Source organism: Labrus bergylta, chromosome 14 (genome assembly GCF_963930695.1).
Source record: "Labrus bergylta chromosome 14, fLabBer1.1, whole genome shotgun sequence".
NCBI classification, from domain to species: domain Eukaryota; kingdom Metazoa; phylum Chordata; class Actinopteri; order Labriformes; family Labridae; genus Labrus; species Labrus bergylta.
In genome coordinates this window covers 17373637-17391703 of record NC_089208.1, presented here as the reverse complement: position 1 = coordinate 17391703, position 18067 = coordinate 17373637, and the positions used below count along the sequence as shown (strand labels likewise).

The following is an 18067-nucleotide window of genomic DNA, read 5'->3' as shown; positions in this document are numbered from 1 at the left end:
AAAGGGTGGTCACCGATGGCCAAGTGGTTCGTTTGTGTTCCCCATGTACAGAGGCTGGTGTCCTCTAAGCAGGTGGCCTAGGTTCGAATCTGACCTGTGGCTTGCATGCCATTCCTCACTCTCTCTCTCTCTCTCTCTCTCTCTCTCTCATTTTCCGACTCTATCAACTGTCCTGTATTTCCCATATAGACACAAAAATGAATATATTAAAAAACCAAAGTAACTCACCAGGGGTTCGGCCATGATGATGCGAATCTTGCGTTCAGAGAGCAGAGTGAAGTTTGCGAAGAGGCTTTTCAGGACGAACTCGCCCGGCTTACTCTCAGGGTCCACGTTGACGGGCGCCATGATGACAGGACCCTTCCTCTCTCCCAAGGTTCCACTGACTGGCGGGAGGGGGGGCTTAAATCCCACTGGAGAGGCTGAGGAGAGTCAGGACACACCAGTTAGTTTAATATGTGTTTATCATAATTCTGACTTTTGTGTGGTGTTTCTACTTCTATGGATGTAGAAACAGGAAGTTGCGGCTGATACGCTGATGCTATTTCTATAGTTTTCCTCAGATGTGATTTATTTATGTTGGTCCCAAGTCCAAGTCTGCGGGGGGACTTTCTAGGCATACACACACACACACGCACGCACGCACACACAAACACACACAGTGGGCCTTCGATGTTGTCATTCTTTTCCCTTCTGATTCCATCAGCAAGTTGTAACGACAGACAGAGAAGAAGATAAACAGGGAGAAGTGAAAGTCTAGACTATAAGGAGGGATAAAGCCCCAAATTACCAACGAAAAGACATGCTGTAAAAATGGAACTATTTTGTCGTTCTAAGAAACAGAACATTTCCACAGCGTCAGTGAAAGGCAATATAACAGCTGTAGCAAACATAAAAAAAACACATTGCAACACTACAGAAAGTGAATCATAGGTCAACAAATGCCGGTGACAATAAAAACAATAACACACACAAGGAAATGTGCAGGTTAAATCTCTGAACATCCTGGGAACCACAAGGTGCATAGCTCTTTTCCCTACGTGCCGAAACAAAGCAATAATTCACCCCAGCATTTCCCAGAAATGTCTGGTGTGTGTGAGTTAACAAGTCTGTCAGGTCCATCTGACCTTTCCTGACCATGTGACCCGACCTCACCGGAGAGTCGCGATGTAAATACTAATTCCCAAACAGGGACAGGCCCCCCAGGCCTAACAGACAGCAACCTGTTTGTGTGTAACCCGAGCACTGAAAAGATGCAAACATGGACTTACGCATAAACACACACCCCTAAACGCTTACCGAGGCCCTTGATGAAGCTGATGACACTAGCCCTGCTCCATTTAGTTGGCACTTCCATGGTGCAGACAGCCACACAACAGGACAGAGATAATGTGGGTGGAGAGGGGTAAAATGGACAGAAACAGTTGGATGGAGCACTGGAAGAGGATAGGAGGGGAAGCTGAGAAGTCTACAAAGTGTGAAGTATGGCTCCCATAAATCCTTTGCAGAGATTAGCAGCATAGAAGTTGGTCTTTAGTATCCAACCACCGCACAAAGACAGTAACAACAGACATGTGAGTAATGTCTGCTTCTTGGCATATAGCAGGTTTTAACCAAAACTGAAAGTGTAAAGCTCCATTTTTCAAAAAATGATAGGCAGGAAAAGTGAAAGATGTTTGCCTCGGGCAAGAAGAAGAGATCTCATGACAGCTGAATCCAACATTTAATCCAAATGAAAGAGGAAGATGTGCTGTATCCACAGACCGGAGGAGCCATAGCAGGGGTAAAACTGCTCGAGTACAGTCGACATGACTCCTCAGAGCGGTTGAGTGCTGCAGTCACAGAGGGAGAGATGCTGTCAAAGTGTCTCCTAAAAGTATCAGAACATGGAAGAGTTAAGTCTACCAACAGGGAGCGAGAAATATTCCACTGTATAGCTCAAGCAGAGTTTTATGTGGCTCAGACACATCGTAGGGCCCCATGTTTGAGAGCTATATGAGCCCTCAGACCAACTATCAGTTTTCTACTACAGCTTCTGCTCCGCCTTCGGCCTGCCATCACGCCTGTGTACAGCAGCTCCTTTGAATCCATGCATTGGAAAGTTGTATGGAGACACAGTGCTTCTTTCAGTGGTGGTTTTGCGGCTGTCCTTCAGTTGTCAGAAGCAGTTAAGTAAAGTCTGCTCCTTGTGGAGATCTGACCAGAAGAGTTGGGTTGGAATTTCAACACTGCCCCGAGAGAGAGACGAGGGGAGGAGGGAGGCGCTATATATAGACCACTGGAGGTCACTCTCTTACATACCCACCACTCCCACTGACCCCTACTCACACTCAAGTGCACACACATGCAAACTAAGACACAAACACAAGCACAGAAATACACATGTACACAAATAGGAAATAGTCTTTTCTGGGGAGGAGGGTAACAAATCTGGAAAGTTTACTAATGTGAACTACAAAGCAAACAGCACTGATCTAATTTAGCAAAGCTGCCCCTAAACAACAACAACAACAACTGATACAATCTGCTACAGTTTCTCTGTGATATAAATTAAAGTTGTGTGTGATTGTGTGTGTGTGTGTGTGTGTGTGTGTGTATGTGTGTGTGTGTGTGTGTGTGTGTGTGTGTGTGTGAGTGTCTGTATGTGTGTTTGTGTCAGAATGAGCATGTGCATGTGTGTGTGTGTGTGTGTGTGTGTGTGTGTGTGTGTGTGTGTGAGTTTTATGCATGCCTGTGGGGGAGAGAAGAGGAGGAACCTTTTACGATGTGAAATAGAGATGTCGATAGCGCACCAGAGTAATTCCTGAGATCCTCAGACGTTTGAATGAGTCAGCAGTATAAGTGATGAGTCAGCAAAAAGCTGACACGTCTAGTCAGAGGTCAATACCCTGGTTTAATTACATTTATCCTAATAATGTAGGTTTGTTTTAGGTATCATTTGAGCAAGGCAAAGACATAGAAAGAAGTAAAAAAAACAAAAAAAAAACGTATTATCATATGAAACACCAGATTTGCAGATTGGAAACCACGAGTTGACAAATTTCTTGAATTGAATATTTAATAGATAGCTTATTTTTTATTCCTGATGCTAAACTATGGCTGAGATTGGATGGTTGGTGAAATGGAATAAACTCTGAGGGAAATTCTGGCGATAATTTCACAGACAGAACAACTGATTAAAAATGAAAGTCACCATTATTTGCAGGACTAGTAAGGATACAACTTTAGATATTACCAAGGTGTCCTAAAACAAATAAACATTCTTGAGGGATGAACTACGTGAGGTGAGGCAGAGTGAATTAACAAACACAAACACATCCTGAAACATCTAACTCATGGATATTAAACGTAAGTCTTCATGTACTAGTAGATGTTGAAATAAAGATAATAAAGCCAACATATTAAAACAAAGCTTTCTCAGGTTGCAATAGGATAACTCCAGATCTGCTTGTATGTTTATGTTGCCAGTAAAGTTAAGTGGACTGGGATGAGTCACTTTAAGGAACACAGATAGTTACGAAACCAACTGCTTTGGACAAGACCTAGCAGAACCTAAACCTGTATGGTTTTAAGAGAAGGCAGCTGTGATGAATGTGTTCTAGCATTTTTCCCTGTGTAACAGTTGCTTGTTTAGTTTTTACCTCATTGGCCTTTTGTAAGTTACTTATATGAGCTTTAAGTGCAACAAAGGCAACGCTTCACGCTTGAATTCACACAGACAATTCTAAAGTTTGACGTAAAATATAAGTCTGTTTCTTGACTATTATCACTGATGATTTAGCCTACATCTAGGCCTCCTTTACACATGTTTAGAAAACATTATAGATGGAGGAAAAATTGTGAAATTACAATAACATGGATTTAAATGGCAGGTTACTATACTGTGCGAACATTTTCATAGCAAGGCAATCCCTTTATTTACATTTGGAGCTTGTTGTTATCGTTGACACAAGCCTGAACATGACTGATTTGGTCACGCTGGCATGACGTGGAACAAGTTCAACCTGATGAGGTCAGCTATTTGTCTGTTTATCTAACCTAAGTGGAGTTATTGGGCCCGTTTGTTGGCTTTCTAGCCTCCTTGCTGCCGTCATTAATCGTGACCTTGAAGCAGAAAAACACACACAGCTAAACTTCAATCCATGAAGTGAAAACAACTCTATATCATGTGACTTGTGATTGCTTTTATATTACTTGATCACAAATGGCGCACTCATCAACACATCTCTTCCTGTGTAGGTCTTACACCATCATAACCCCTGCTAACCTTCAGCTCATACCACACGTATGAGCTCCTCGCTGCTGCCCTGCACGTACACTAAACGCTTGAATTGATACGGAATAAAAAAAGCACACACACAAACATGCAGACTGTTTAGCAATAGAGTGCATAACAAGGCTTTTGTTTAACACTTATACTTAAAGTACCAACACGTACTGGAAGTGCATACCTGGGCAAAATGAGAGCTAACACAGGCACTGTTCAGTCAATAAATGAGGATTACAGAGGTTCACAACAGGAGATTTTTGCTGGCTCATCTCTGCATCAGTAAGAACACACTGATGTTACAGTAAACACGATGCAGCATGTTGATGGCTTTATTACAGTCCCCAGTGATGAAATAAATAAAGCCCTTATCTTCCTCTTACTTGATGTCTCGTGTTTATGAGCCCCTTTGCTGAATGTGGGCAAAAGTACAGTATGTCCAGGCGACAGTGGGGAAAACTGCTGCTTGAGGTTTATCCTACAATGCTTCCGAGTGACTTACAATAGCGTCACCTTGTGTTTGGTAAACACTGATTCAATAACAGAGGAACTGATAAAGACATTCGAGTCTTTCGGAGTGAAAAAAAACAGCACACGAGCGAGAGTTGAGAGAATGACAACTAATCTTAACCTTCAGATTTCTTTTATAATGAATGGCACATTCCGTGTTTAGCTTTAATGCTGGGCACGAAGATGATAACAAAATCCAAGACTGACTCAGATAGGAATCTGCTGAGGAACCAGATTTACCCTGAACTAACCCCTGAAGCAGGTTTCTCTCCCTCCTTCTCAACCACTGGTCTTCCATTACTCCATTATGTAAGATTGCCAAATATTGACAGTGTGGATCATGCTGCATGCTGCCTGATTTTCAGTCCCCTCAACCTCACACACACACACACACACACAGAAAAGAAAATAAGCAACGTCTGCACACCACAGCACATGTACTGACCACTACTTGGTCTGTTATGAAAGGCACACAGTATCACACATTTGTGTTTGTATACCAGCTACAACAACTGGGATGTGTAAGCTGTACTCACTCCCTCCCAACGACTTGAGCAGAGACTTGATGCTGATGTCAAAGAAGCCTGAATCCTGCTGGCTGGTCGCCATGGCTGCGGAGGCTATGTCGCCACGGTGACAGACAGCAGAGGGGGGACAGGACGGCAGGATGAGGCGTTGCGGACAGAACAAGTGAGAGGAGAGCCGTGCGAGCAATCCAAGAGAGAGAGAGAGAGTGCGGGAGAAGGAGAGAGGGATGCGGGTGGGCAGCCAGCGATGCGGATGTTGCGGCTCTGCTGCTGTATGCTGCTGAGTGTGTGTTTGTTTGTGTGTGTGCGTATGTCCAAGAAAGAATGTGTATGTGTCAGAGGGAAAGGAAAAAGAGAGTGGCAGTCAGCCTTGCCTGCGCTCTGTGTTGCTATCTTGCTGGCTAACACCCCCCATCCCTTCTCTGTTTTGCTCTCTCAGGACAGTGATACACAGATGTTGGTAGACGGAAGCAGCCAATCCTCTTAGAGGAAAGACAGAGAGAGAGAGGGGAGGAGAGAGAGAGGAGAGAGGGAGGGAGAGAAAAACATACAGTAGATCGCACCGCACAGGGTGGATTGCAGAAAATAGAGGGAGGGCAGATTTGCTCAATGAAGACACAGTGGAAGGAAGAAGACCGGTGAAATGAAGATGACAAAGACAAAGTGGAATAATGTTGTCCTTCTGTCTCACAATAAGTGATGAGCGAGCATGTTGTAAGCCCGCCTCAGCCAATGAGAGCAAAGAGATGCACTGATAGGCAGTCAGCACTAATGAATTGCCGAGAATAACTGGTCAATGGCATCGCGTGTCTGAGTCAATACTGCACATGTATTCCAACAGAGATGTGAGTACAAAGTGTGGGTGGCATGTGTACTATTTCTAGATGAGTGTGTGATGGTTGTGCAACCAGGCAATAAACAATGACCTCTGTACGAAATTACATTATTTGATATAGAATGCACGATAATAAGTGCTCAGATTCAGGTTTTGAAGTTTAAGCAGTATAGTCTATGGTGTTATTTTCACTGGGGCATAGAGGAAAGTTTGTTTTAATACAATTTTTGACATTGTCACTGTCACAGTTTTCTCCTAACTGTGCAGCTTCCAAAATCTAAACCGAAGAAGCACTGACTGTATTAAACTGCAGAAATATACTTCAATTATTATCACAACAGATCACAGCAATAAAGCTTTACTAGCAGTAGTGAGTCATTGTCCCCCCCCCCCCCTCTTTATTTTGCCGCTACTTTAAAACACAAAGTGTCCCTACTTGATGCAGATTATTGAGGCCATAAGCTGCTTGGGAGGACGACCGGCAGACATTACTAAGGGTTAAATCAAAGCCGTGCAACACTTCTGCAGAGGTCATTTATTTATATAAAAAGTAAGATGGTTTTATGCAAAATTAAATATATATTCTTAAAAGGTTGCTAAAACTGATAAATCAAAGATAAATCATAAAATAAATACTGGTTAAACTACTTATAAAATATTACCCTCTGAGGTACATTAGGAAAATCACGCAGCCTTTTTCTTTACAAACAATTGCATTTATTGCATTAAATCAATAGTTGAGCATTTTTTCTTTTGAAAAAGAAGTATCTCAATAAATAAATATTTATATCCTTTGTCAATATTACATTTTCAGAAAAATTAACATTCTCCTTGAACAAAGGTTCATATGAAAATGGATGTGTGCTATTTTAGCTCACATTCCCATGATGCAATGGGCCATGGTTTATGGACCACACCTGTCCATTCTGACGCAAATGACTTTGATTAGAAATGTACTGATCATTAGCTGCAAGCATCGATAACAAAGGCAGCAGTTAAGCGACTGAGGGAGTGATCTCAGTTACGTACATATTGAAAGCTCAAGAGAGAATCATAAGGAAAAAGAAAAACACTAAAAAAAAGTAAACAGGAAAAGGGAATGTAACACTTTTCTATATGTCTAACTCGTTTTAAGGAACTGTTGTTTTAGACTCTCAGAACTTTTTTAAAAGATGTTTGACCTAACACTAGAACAGAACAAAGAAACTTGATATTTTAAAGCAAGTTTTATTTTTTTCCATTTAGTAAATTTTGAATAATATAAAAACTCGACAGATGATCAATCGTCATAGTGGTAGACAACATTTGGCAACATTGATACATTAGGCCTAGTATGCATTTGTGGTCTGTAATTGATGTTATTTATAGACCATGTGCGTGACCATGTTTCTGCAATAAGCTAAAACTTTGGATTGATCAGTTCAGCTTTAGTCCATACATACATTGATGCTGCTGAGTCACGTGATGAAACGACATCATTCACAGGGCGGTGATGAACATTCATTACGTGTTTTTTTTTTAATCAATTACATTGATTTCTATACAGCAGATTTGGCATGCTCATCCGGCTATTAAAAGAAGTGTTCTATATTTATTTGTATTGATGCATGATACTGGCTGTCCTGCAATTATAGTTTTCAAACATTCAGTGATTAATGCCTTTAAGTGTGGGAATCACAGTCAGCTGATGTCGGACTACCATTAACCATTTTTAGAGATTTCAGTGTGTAAAACAAATTGGTTAGAAGGCTTGCTTAATTAAATATCCCTCATTTAAATTTCCACAGATGATTTACTCCAACTGGGTTACAATGTGTTACCAAACTCTTAAGTAACAAAATATTTTGCAATGGCAACTGACTTTATTTTTAATCACTGCTGCTATGGTTAAAATCTAAACCATTCCTTTAAAGAATTGTAGAAGGGATCATGAAAATTATACACCAATGAGCGAAAACAACTTCTCTCCCTCTCCTTTAAACCCTCACTTTTTCCCCTGGCTGTCCACGCTGAGAGATATGATGGCTATCACGGCAATGATGCTACGGTTTGATGAGTTAGAGTGGAAGTACAAGTGAATAATTAGGGTCATCCTGTAATTCCCTGGATGAACCGCGGAAGTGCCACAGGACATGCAACCGGGTGAGGGAGGGAGAGCTGAAGCTGGGGAGGGGAGGGGAGAGGAGAAACTGCATAAGATACATTATCAAGCAAAAGTTGCAGCTCACAGGAGAGCTGCCAAGCACAGGATGGCCTGGTTCACATTAACAGACAATTACAGTCTAATCTCAAAGGAGGAGAAATATAGCCAAAAACCTCTGCAGACCTATTCCTGTCTGCAACTTTATTTTAAGATGGTCTTCGGCCAAATAGCACTAACAAATGACATTTTCTTAAGCTGCGTTCTGAATAAGGACAAATGATTATTATGTTCTCCTGCAACTGTTCAAAACGTCAAGCGTAAGTTTTCTGAAAAGTATGATTTGACCGAGGTCTGTTCTTCTTTATCTTAACCCAGCATCCACTTCTTCTCTGAGTGGAACACTCTTCTTACAGATAAAGTATGAACATGTTAAGGTTGACTCTTTGTTGACCCTGTTTCTCAGTTGTGGGACTACATGAGGTCTTGCCCTTCATCTATATGCATTTGACAAACTAAAAAAACACGAGACAATTTCGGAAGGGAAAGTTGCAGGGGAGGAGGGCACCGACAATTCTTGAGGGATTAAATCGCAAAAAAAAAAAAAGATTAAGTTGCAGTTTGTCTCATAAGATCATCATCTTTTTTTAGATGTAAATGAGATGTTTTTGTTCTAGCGCGAGTGTTTTAGGTGTGTGGTGTAAAACAGGATATGGAAATTATATTCAAATGTATTACCTCAAAAGAGCAGGGACATTTTTGATACAGGGACACACATTTTTATAGCTTAGCTTACAAACAAAATCCATGGACACCCACTTCATCACATGCATTTGGAGATGTAAGATTCCTCAGAGCCTGAACAGGGCCTCAGCTGTTGGAATGTGACCCCTCCCCACACAAACACACACACACACACACACACACACACACACACACACACACACACACACACACACACACACACACACACACACACACACACACACACAATTGCAAGAGTCACTAATTGCATTACATATCGTTTTTCTTATCTATTAATTGACTGATCAATTCAGCTCTGAATCATAGAAACATGTGACTCAAAAATTTCACCACTACAGAAGTTATTAATTCACCATTTGGCTTATTCTCTAACCAAAAAAAGACCAAATCAACTTGGTAATCCAGAGAGATTGGTGCCTCTTTCATTCCCATTCAGTGCATGAAAAGTCTGTACTTGCACTATGTATGTTGAATTTAACAGGTATGAGCCTGTGATAGTGCGTATCCGCTAAAGCAGGCTATTTTCATTGGCAGTCTGAAATTGGAAGTCTTACTCCTGACATGATGACAATGCACAAGGCTGCAACAGAATATTTTTCAAAATCCATTTATAAGCCAGTTATTGAAAAAAAAAACTATACTTACTTCTATGTCAGAAAATTGTGAGAATGTGCCCAAAATAGCACCTTCAAATTGATTATTTAGTATTTAGTGTTTATGAAAAAACAAATCTGCACATTTAAAAAACTGAAACAAGCTCATTTTATCTTAAGAATCCACCAAAAAGAATCATTTAATGTCAAAATATAATTGCATATTCAATTTATTTTTGATTCATTAATCAGTTAATCATTTCAGGTCTTAAAATAGTAGACAGCAAGAGCCCAAATCTATATTAAATATTGTACGTGATTTTTACTTGTTGTCTGACGAGTGTCAATAAAAATAAACTATTCTTGCATAAAGTTGCTCAAAACAAATGGCAGACTAACAGCAGCCCTCAACATGATTCATTCTCCCAGGAAGTAGCAAACAACCCCTTTCACACACCGTTTCCCCCGATACAGAGGCAGAAGAGAGTACTCATTAATGACAAACAAAAAAAACAGAAAAGCAGTAAAAGAGAGCACTTCACTCAGTAGAGACATGAATGTAGTGACAACAAAGTATTCATCAGTCAAACATGATTTACTTCTTTCGTATAATGATGATTGTGAGGAACTATGGGTTATTTTAATTTTCAGATTAAGATATATGTGACGTGTGCACATGGCACTTCTTTCTATTATATAATATCAAGTGACCAGAAGACTAAAACCCCTCATCCACTCTTTATCAAAGTAGTTACAAACACACTCATCCTATTATTCAGGCTAACTGATGAAGTTGGTTATCATTTCAGCTCTAAATCAAATAAGTCCCAGTGTATCTGTTAAACACCACTAAACATGCATTATACATACTGTATGTTCATTGTTGTGGGTGTTAACTGTTCCATCACAATGCAGATACACACAGCACTCAGACGCTCAGAGGTACTGTTTGAGACTCACAGTTCACACAGTGCTGTCTCCTTGACACAGCTGGGTTGATCAAATAGATAACTTTAGTGAAGAATGTGCATGTGTGTCAGTAGTTTTCATTCCATGCATACCTGTGTCCTCAACATCAAAGCTTCAGTCCTGCACATTATCACAGCACGAGTCACAGAATATTGTTTTGTGGCATTTCATTCCTCTACAGTTCAACCTTTATGATCTCTATGTGATCTCTATGTGATCTCTATGTGCTCATTCAATGGAGACGTCTCTGTTAATTTCTCCTGAAAGACGTGTTTGTGCAGGTGGTACTCTGTTACACCTACCTCACACTAACTCTCAGTGGGTGTACACCCACTTCTCTCTCTCCTTGTGAAGTTCAGCAAAAGCCCACTTTTCTGCTTGATTTCTTGAAATGTATATCTCCTGACTTTGCCTCCAACTTAGATGAAACTTGACGTAAAACTCTGTATCTGTAACTTTAGGTTGCTATATGGATAATAGTGTCAGCCACGGTACTAAAGGTACTGAAAGCCTTTTTTCCTGGTGGAGGATTTCCAGGAAAGATCTAGTGTTTCCAACAGGCAGAAACACAGGATCTGTTTGTCCATTGGGAGATCAACTGATACTGTTGTAAATCTTCACAGAAATGACAAGGACAGAGGGTAAGTGTCACAGATAAACACATCCTCCTGCCATTAAATGGCGTAAAGTTCGGGCCAAGATAGAACATTGCTTTTAGCTACAAAAAGAGTGAAACTGAGGTTACACTCTCTTAAACACACTAACAAACCAGCCTGCTAATGCCATTTAATGCTTAGTTTAGTACTGGCAGACCCTATAGTTGTGCACAGATTAAAATAAGACATTTTAATCTAAAGTCAGATATATCACTATTCAATTCACCAATACTTCCCATAACACTCTGATTCTAAATATCTTGGCGTTCTCCTGTGATTCCTATTGTTTTCAATAAAATTCCAGATTAAGTGATCGGCACACAAATAAAAATGTGCCCACATCTGAGGCCAGAACTGTTCCCATTTAGTAGATTGCAATTAGAGATAGAGCCTCATATTTTACTCAAAACACAGGGTGTTCCCCTTTCACGCCGTCTACAAAAGCCAAAACAAAAACACTTGTCTTTAAGTCTCAGAAATAAAAGGACATTGTTGTTTTGGTAAACAGAGAGCAGACCTTGTCTGAACAGGTGAGACATTTACAATGTTACATCCTGCTATCCCAGGTTGAATTTTTTTTTTTTTTTTAAACAGCCCAGAACAGGAGCTACATTTCAGCTGGATGGTCATTGGTCAACCAACCTGTTCCCCATTTCTAACCTCTTAGATTTCCTCATTAAACTAAAAACAAAAGATATATGGCATGTCTGTTCCTACCTCTGATGATCCCCCTCCTCTTCCTGGACCTAGACTGGATCTTAGTAAACCTCCCAGTGAAGTCACTGGGGTCAAACATGTCCAGAGAAAGAGAGGCGATACGCTCTAGAACAATCCCATCCTGGCTTTGGCACTCTCCCTGCAGATCCTGGTCCAGTACTTGGCTCTGAGAGTGGCCATTGCAGTGGTCTGAAGTGCCACTTTCAGCCCCAATGCTGTTGGTGCTTCTTACATCTTCTTGAGACATGTCTCAAATATCTGGTCCAACACGCTACTGGTACTCTAATGTCCAAACCTGGACCTTTTGGGAACTAGCAAAAAGACTACATTTTGATTTGACTGTAGACTGAGCAGGAAAAGAAATGAAGAAAACATTGCTGAAAAAGAAAAAAACCTGTTCCAGAAAGTTTCAAAAAAACTGATCGGGCAGTCCTTAAATCCATGTTAGTTTCTCTTCATCACCCTTTTGTCCACATTATGGGATCCAATTTCTTCTCAGGAGTGTTTCTTTCCTTTATGTTCATTCAATCCAGAGAGAGTGAGCTCATTGCTTTGTTGATACAGACACACCGCTCTCCTGGGAATTCAGGTTTTCCTCTCGAGTCTCTTTCACAAGAATAAAAAACAAAAATCGCTCTACCTTCTTCTGTTTGAGAGGCACTTTTTGTTTTCTGTAAAAGTTCAACTGTCTTCTTGTGCGCCTTGCTTTTGCTCTCACTTTTGCTGTGTTTCTCTCTCTGTGTGTGTCTCGCTCCTCTGAGCCTCTGAGGCACGGATCCGTCTCTCCGCTCTCAGGTGGAGAACAAGGGAGGGATCCAATTCTAAGAACGCAGCTTGATTGGGTGGTTTGGGAAGTTTGGGTGGTTCTCTTATGGCCTCTCCCTCTTGCTGTCTTCATTTGCCTCTTTGGATTTTTTCAACTACCCCCTCCAGACTTTTTTTTTTTGCTATTACATTACCTCTGTCCTGCACACACCTGTTTTTCTTCTTTCTTTAAAAAAAAAAAAAAGTTTTCCTGCTCAAATAGTAGCAACATCACAACAGAATGGCATGCATCTGCCTGATCAGACAGCCAACACATGGCATGTGGGTGTGAGTCCCAGCACTCACTGGTCGAGGCTGTTTAGCCAGTTACAGTAACCTGAATGTGTTAACGGTGTAGGATTACTGAAGGCAGACACACCCCTTTACAAAAGGGGAAAACAAAGCCAAACACAAACAGGAAGAACACTGGAACAGACACACATGGTCTTGTTCGGCAGATGTACTTAAAAAAAATTGCCCTGCAGCTAGCCAAAATCATATTTATAATCTCATAAAACCTACTATTGGGCGGTTTTCTTTACATCAATGGTTAAAAAAAATATTTTTTAATTTAAGTGTAAACATTAAGTATAGCATATTGAGAAACTGGGAGGTAAAGCTTTTATGCACACTTTAATTTTTTGTTTATTTATTGGCGTTACTATTGAACAATTTTCAAGCACATTGCATTTTTTCTCATGTTGTACAGTCCTAATGTAAATCCTGATAAGAGACCAAGAATGAACCCAGACCTCAGTAAAATCTCAAAGGTCCTCCCTGTCCCTTATCTACAAAACACTAATCTCACAGGAAATACAGTTTACTGTTTTGTCTAACCATAATTACATGTGGTGCTGTAATTTCCTTGGCAAAGTCATTTTCATTCTAACTGCTAAAATTAGACCCCAATCCCACCCACTACCTAAACAATGTAAAGCTAACTTAATGGACAAAACACAGCCCGAACCGAAGCCCTTTTACACCAGACGAAAGAATCAAATGGTGTAACTTCTTCTAGGTTTGCACCCTGATCAGCCATTTTCTGTTTTCGACAGGTATAGTGTCTCTCGGGAGATTCCTACCCTGAGGTGACTTCCTGCTGTTTATGTCACTATTGTCATGACATCAGCTCCATTGAGTGCTTCACCTGAGAGCTCAAAGTTGCAAAAACAACACAACTTTCATTTCCCTCTTTTAAAACCCAGCTCAATTTTATACAGTGTGACTTATTTTCAAAGGTATTTAACAGTTTGCCACAATTTCTAAAAATGTGTTTTTATCATTTACCATCTGGGGAGGAAGGAGTTAAAGGTGGCAAACAAGCGCAGGGAGGCACTGTGCCAAAGTCAGTTAGAGAGGCGTGCCATCCCTTAGGGAAGCACCACATCCAAATATCACGTCTAAAACACACACACGCACGCACACGCACACGCACACGCACACGCACACACATTTTTTTCCTGTCCTTAAATCAACAAATCTGGTCAACCAATGAAGGCAAACACTTAGGTTAACCAATCAACTTTAGAACTGTGTTAACAAGGAAATATGGGTGCATGGGTTTGGGTGACAGAGGAAGGAACACTAGACTGTAATAATGCAAAATATACAGATCTACAGAAGACTATCTACGGTAGGCGGATGGAAAATATTTTTGGCCCTGGTTGCAGTTGTTGATTGATGATAATGGGCTCCACTGGGGTTCTCTGACAAGCTACTCAGGTTTGTTCGCTCTGTTGTTTGCTTGACCTGATTAGTCAGTTCTGTTAATACTGAGTGGCTCAAACGCAGTAAATTATCCCATCTAGTCTTCCTTCAATGCACGTATAAACTCCTTGATGAAAATAAGCCCCTGTATTGTTTTACTTTGTGTAAAGGTGTAAAAGAGAGTTGACTACATTGATATTAAATGCAGATGGTGTATTCCCAACAGGATAGAGCAGGAAGCACTGTTATATTCAAATACGCAAAAAAAAATAAAAAAATAAACATCATCGAGAACAATTAACATGCCACATAAATCACTGACAAAAATATTCACTATTTATTTGAACTTCCATTTCTTCTGTGGTGCGAAAGCAGACTTTGCACATTTGTGCATTCACACCTGAGCTGTTTGGTCCCTTTGAAACAAACTCTGGTTCAATTTGTTGTATAGGCTTTTTGGTTTAAGGTGGTTTGTACGCTCAAACGAACTCTGGTGCTGATCAAAGAACCAAACTCTGGTCTGCTTGAAAACCAGGCTCTCAGTTGGCTTCCAAGTGAAGCAGAGTTTGGTTCGCTTTAAGTGAGAACGTGACCCGAACCAAACAAGGGAAGAAAACCAAAAAGCAGTTTGGGGTTGCATTGCGAACAACATCAGCCTTCAGTCCTCCTTGCAGGTGAATGTCCACTTGCCTGTGCTATATGTGGTTACTGCTTGCGGTCAATTTGCCAGTTTATGCTGGCACAGACAACATATAACTTTATCTCCATTTTATCGAGTAAAGATACCGCCAAACTGAACCATGCTACGGGATGCCATTCTTCTGTGGCATAATCCTGCTGTTAACTTTGGGGTCATCATTAGGACTGATGGCAGTTGTCACTGACAGGAGCTAGTGTGCAGTGTGAAAGCAAACTGAACCAAATAAAAAAAATCATCCGTGTATAGCACCAAGTCCACCAAACTTCTATGATAAAGCACCATTAGACAACCAAATGCACCCGAAGAGATAAAACCCACAAGTTCATGGCCTGTTAGCCTTTAAAACTGGGCAAACAGTAACACAAAGCTATGTTTTCTGACTGTCTGTGCTGTTTGGGTCATGCACATCTTTGTTTGTCTATCCTATGTGATTCAGTTCTTTATCTCACTCCAAACATTTGCTTTTATCACATTGGTCACTATTCTTTTATGTCTTGTTTTCCCTGATGTGAAATAAACATGAAGTACATCTCTGCCAGTGCTAATAGGGACATAAAGCTGAAAGGAGAAATGATCCTTAAAAACAGACAAAAGGAATGCCAGCCAGCTACACATACTGTTTGAAATATAAAACTATTTTCTCTCCCAAACACATGACTGTGAGCCAAAGAAAACCACAAGGAATGTGCCATGATGACTTTTTGAGGCGTATTATTATCATCAACAATCTTTTTACTACTTTACTTCCTAGTCTGAACTTTTCATCTGACCCCATTGATAGAGTTATTATGAAGCACTAGTTGTTGCATTCACTTGCCAGGTAATTACTTTTTCAATAGCAGTAGTCCAGTGATAGATTTTTTTCACGTGATGGTTTACATGGAGAGATGAAGTGTGCCTTTAAACACGCTGACAGGGTTGCTAATATTAGACACCTTCTTTTTTTAATTCCTAGAAAATCATCTCGGAAGCAACGTAACCCCATGAACCGCTTCTTCTCTGATTATAAACCCTTCACTTATCATTTAAATTGCACCCTCTGAGACATCTGCCACAGCAAAAATAGACCCTTTTATTTCTCCTGTCACTCAAATATGTTGTCATGTTAACAGTCGCCCAGATCGCCCCGAATGCTCGGCAACCCGGTCTAACAGGAGAAATGAGGACATAAACATGTTTACTTTTGGATTATGCACATCAACAAAGACTGCGGTTCAGGGGTTCAGCGGGATGAAAGATAGAATTAATGATAGGAGTGACTCACCACACAGATCAACCTCTTTGTGACGAACAATGCAGCTTTGATGCACATAAATTTATGTAGATGATCAAGAATATATTGTAAACCCTTATCAGCAACAGCACATATAAAAACATGGAGGTTACGTTTAGTTGAATTAATTGTTGGCTTTTATGATTACAGAAGCAAATAAATAATAATTCCTAAGCAGACTTTGATTTGACATCCTGTAATTACTTTGCAGGTTTTCACAGGCACAGTAACTGATGTAATGGTAACTGTAGTTGTTATGGTAGAACGCAGAATGACGTAGCACTAGGCCTTTAAGTGATTTCCTTTCTTTCTTTCTTATGAAACTTCCTTTTCTTTACCTCTCCTTAAAATGATAAGGAGCACAGAGAAGCCGTTCAAAGTCACATCATTGTCATGATTTGGTTTCTTATTTTCAGAGTTTAGGTTTTCTTGTTGTTTTTAGTTCTCATTTTTGTCTGATGGTGTTGTTTCCCTTGTGTGTTTTCTAGGTTAGTGTTTCATGTGTTATTTTTGTAACTTCATATCCTCGTGTTTCTTTATGTTCTAGTGTGTTTTGTTTCATTCTTGAGTTCTGTGTGTCTTCAGTGTTTCATGTATTTTATTTTGTAGTTGTCCTCAGTGTTGTGTCCATTCCTTCCTCTGTGCGTTTCCCTCCAGTGTGATTGCCCTCATTGTCTTCACCTGTCATTAGTCTCACCTGTGTTTGATTACCCGTGTCTATTTAGTCTGTGTTTCTTCCCTTCTGTGTCAGTTTGTTGTATGAATGGCAGTTTTGCTCGTGCTCCTCTGTGGCTCCCTGTTTTTCATCTCTGTGTTTTTTGTTGAACTTTTGTAAGTAAGTTTTTGTTGCTTTTCGCCTTTTTGTTTAATTAAATATTTTTGGTTTCTGCACTTGGGTCCACCTCCCTTGTTTTCCAACTGTTCGTAACAATCATCCTCATCATCATGTGAGCAGGTGCCCAAGCAGCAGCAGCCTGATTAAGCTACTGAATAGCCATTTTCTTTTTACATCAAGAGATGGTTATGGGCTGAAAATTCAGAAGTCTGGACAGGGCTAAAAGGTAGCGGGATGAAATAATACAAAAAAAAAAAATCTGTTATGCTGGAATGAACAGAATATACTCTTGATATTTCATTGATATCTCATGAGAAATGTTTAGACTTTAAAAGTATCGCTGCTGACAAGACAGATAAGTGTTGGTTGAGAATCAATTGTAACATTCAGATGTCCTTCACCTTTGTTTATTTTCTCCTGTCATCATCAGACCTACAAGTTGGCTCTACAATAGTGCCACCTTGAGTCCATTACAGAAATAATCAGTTTTGCATACCCTAGATAGATCACAGTACTGTTTGAGGCGATCTGTTTTAAAAACAACATTTTTCTTTTTGATTATTTTATTTTAGAGCTCTACTGTTCCTATTTCTTTTGTTAAGCTGCGAAGTTTACCAGAGACAGGTCAGACTCTATTTTCACTGAAATACAGGAAAATGTATCTGGAACTTGATAGACAATACAGACATGTAAAAACATGTAATGTTAGATTAAATTCTGATAATTTTTGGTAGTTTGTCTAGACTTAAACTCTTTGAAACCTCAAATT

General features: G+C 40.1%; 1 protein-coding gene across 2 annotated transcripts in view; it reads right to left on the bottom strand.

Annotated features, from left to right (window-relative positions):
* fryb (furry homolog b (Drosophila)) overlaps positions 1-12700 on the bottom strand; it is a 47677-nt gene extending 34977 nt beyond the window's left edge. Inside the window, exons 1-2 of one of the 2 annotated variants that reach the window (XM_065963202.1) lie at positions 11980-12700; positions 229-422 (exon numbers count right to left, since the gene is read on the bottom strand). In XM_065963202.1, the coding sequence (XP_065819274.1) occupies positions 229-422; positions 11980-12226 (441 nt within the window). In that variant the 5' untranslated portion in view covers positions 12227-12700. The remainder of the gene's footprint in view (positions 1-228; positions 423-11979) is intronic. The other variant, XM_065963203.1, reaches the window with a different exon arrangement.
* Positions 12701-18067: the final 5367 nt, after the last annotated feature.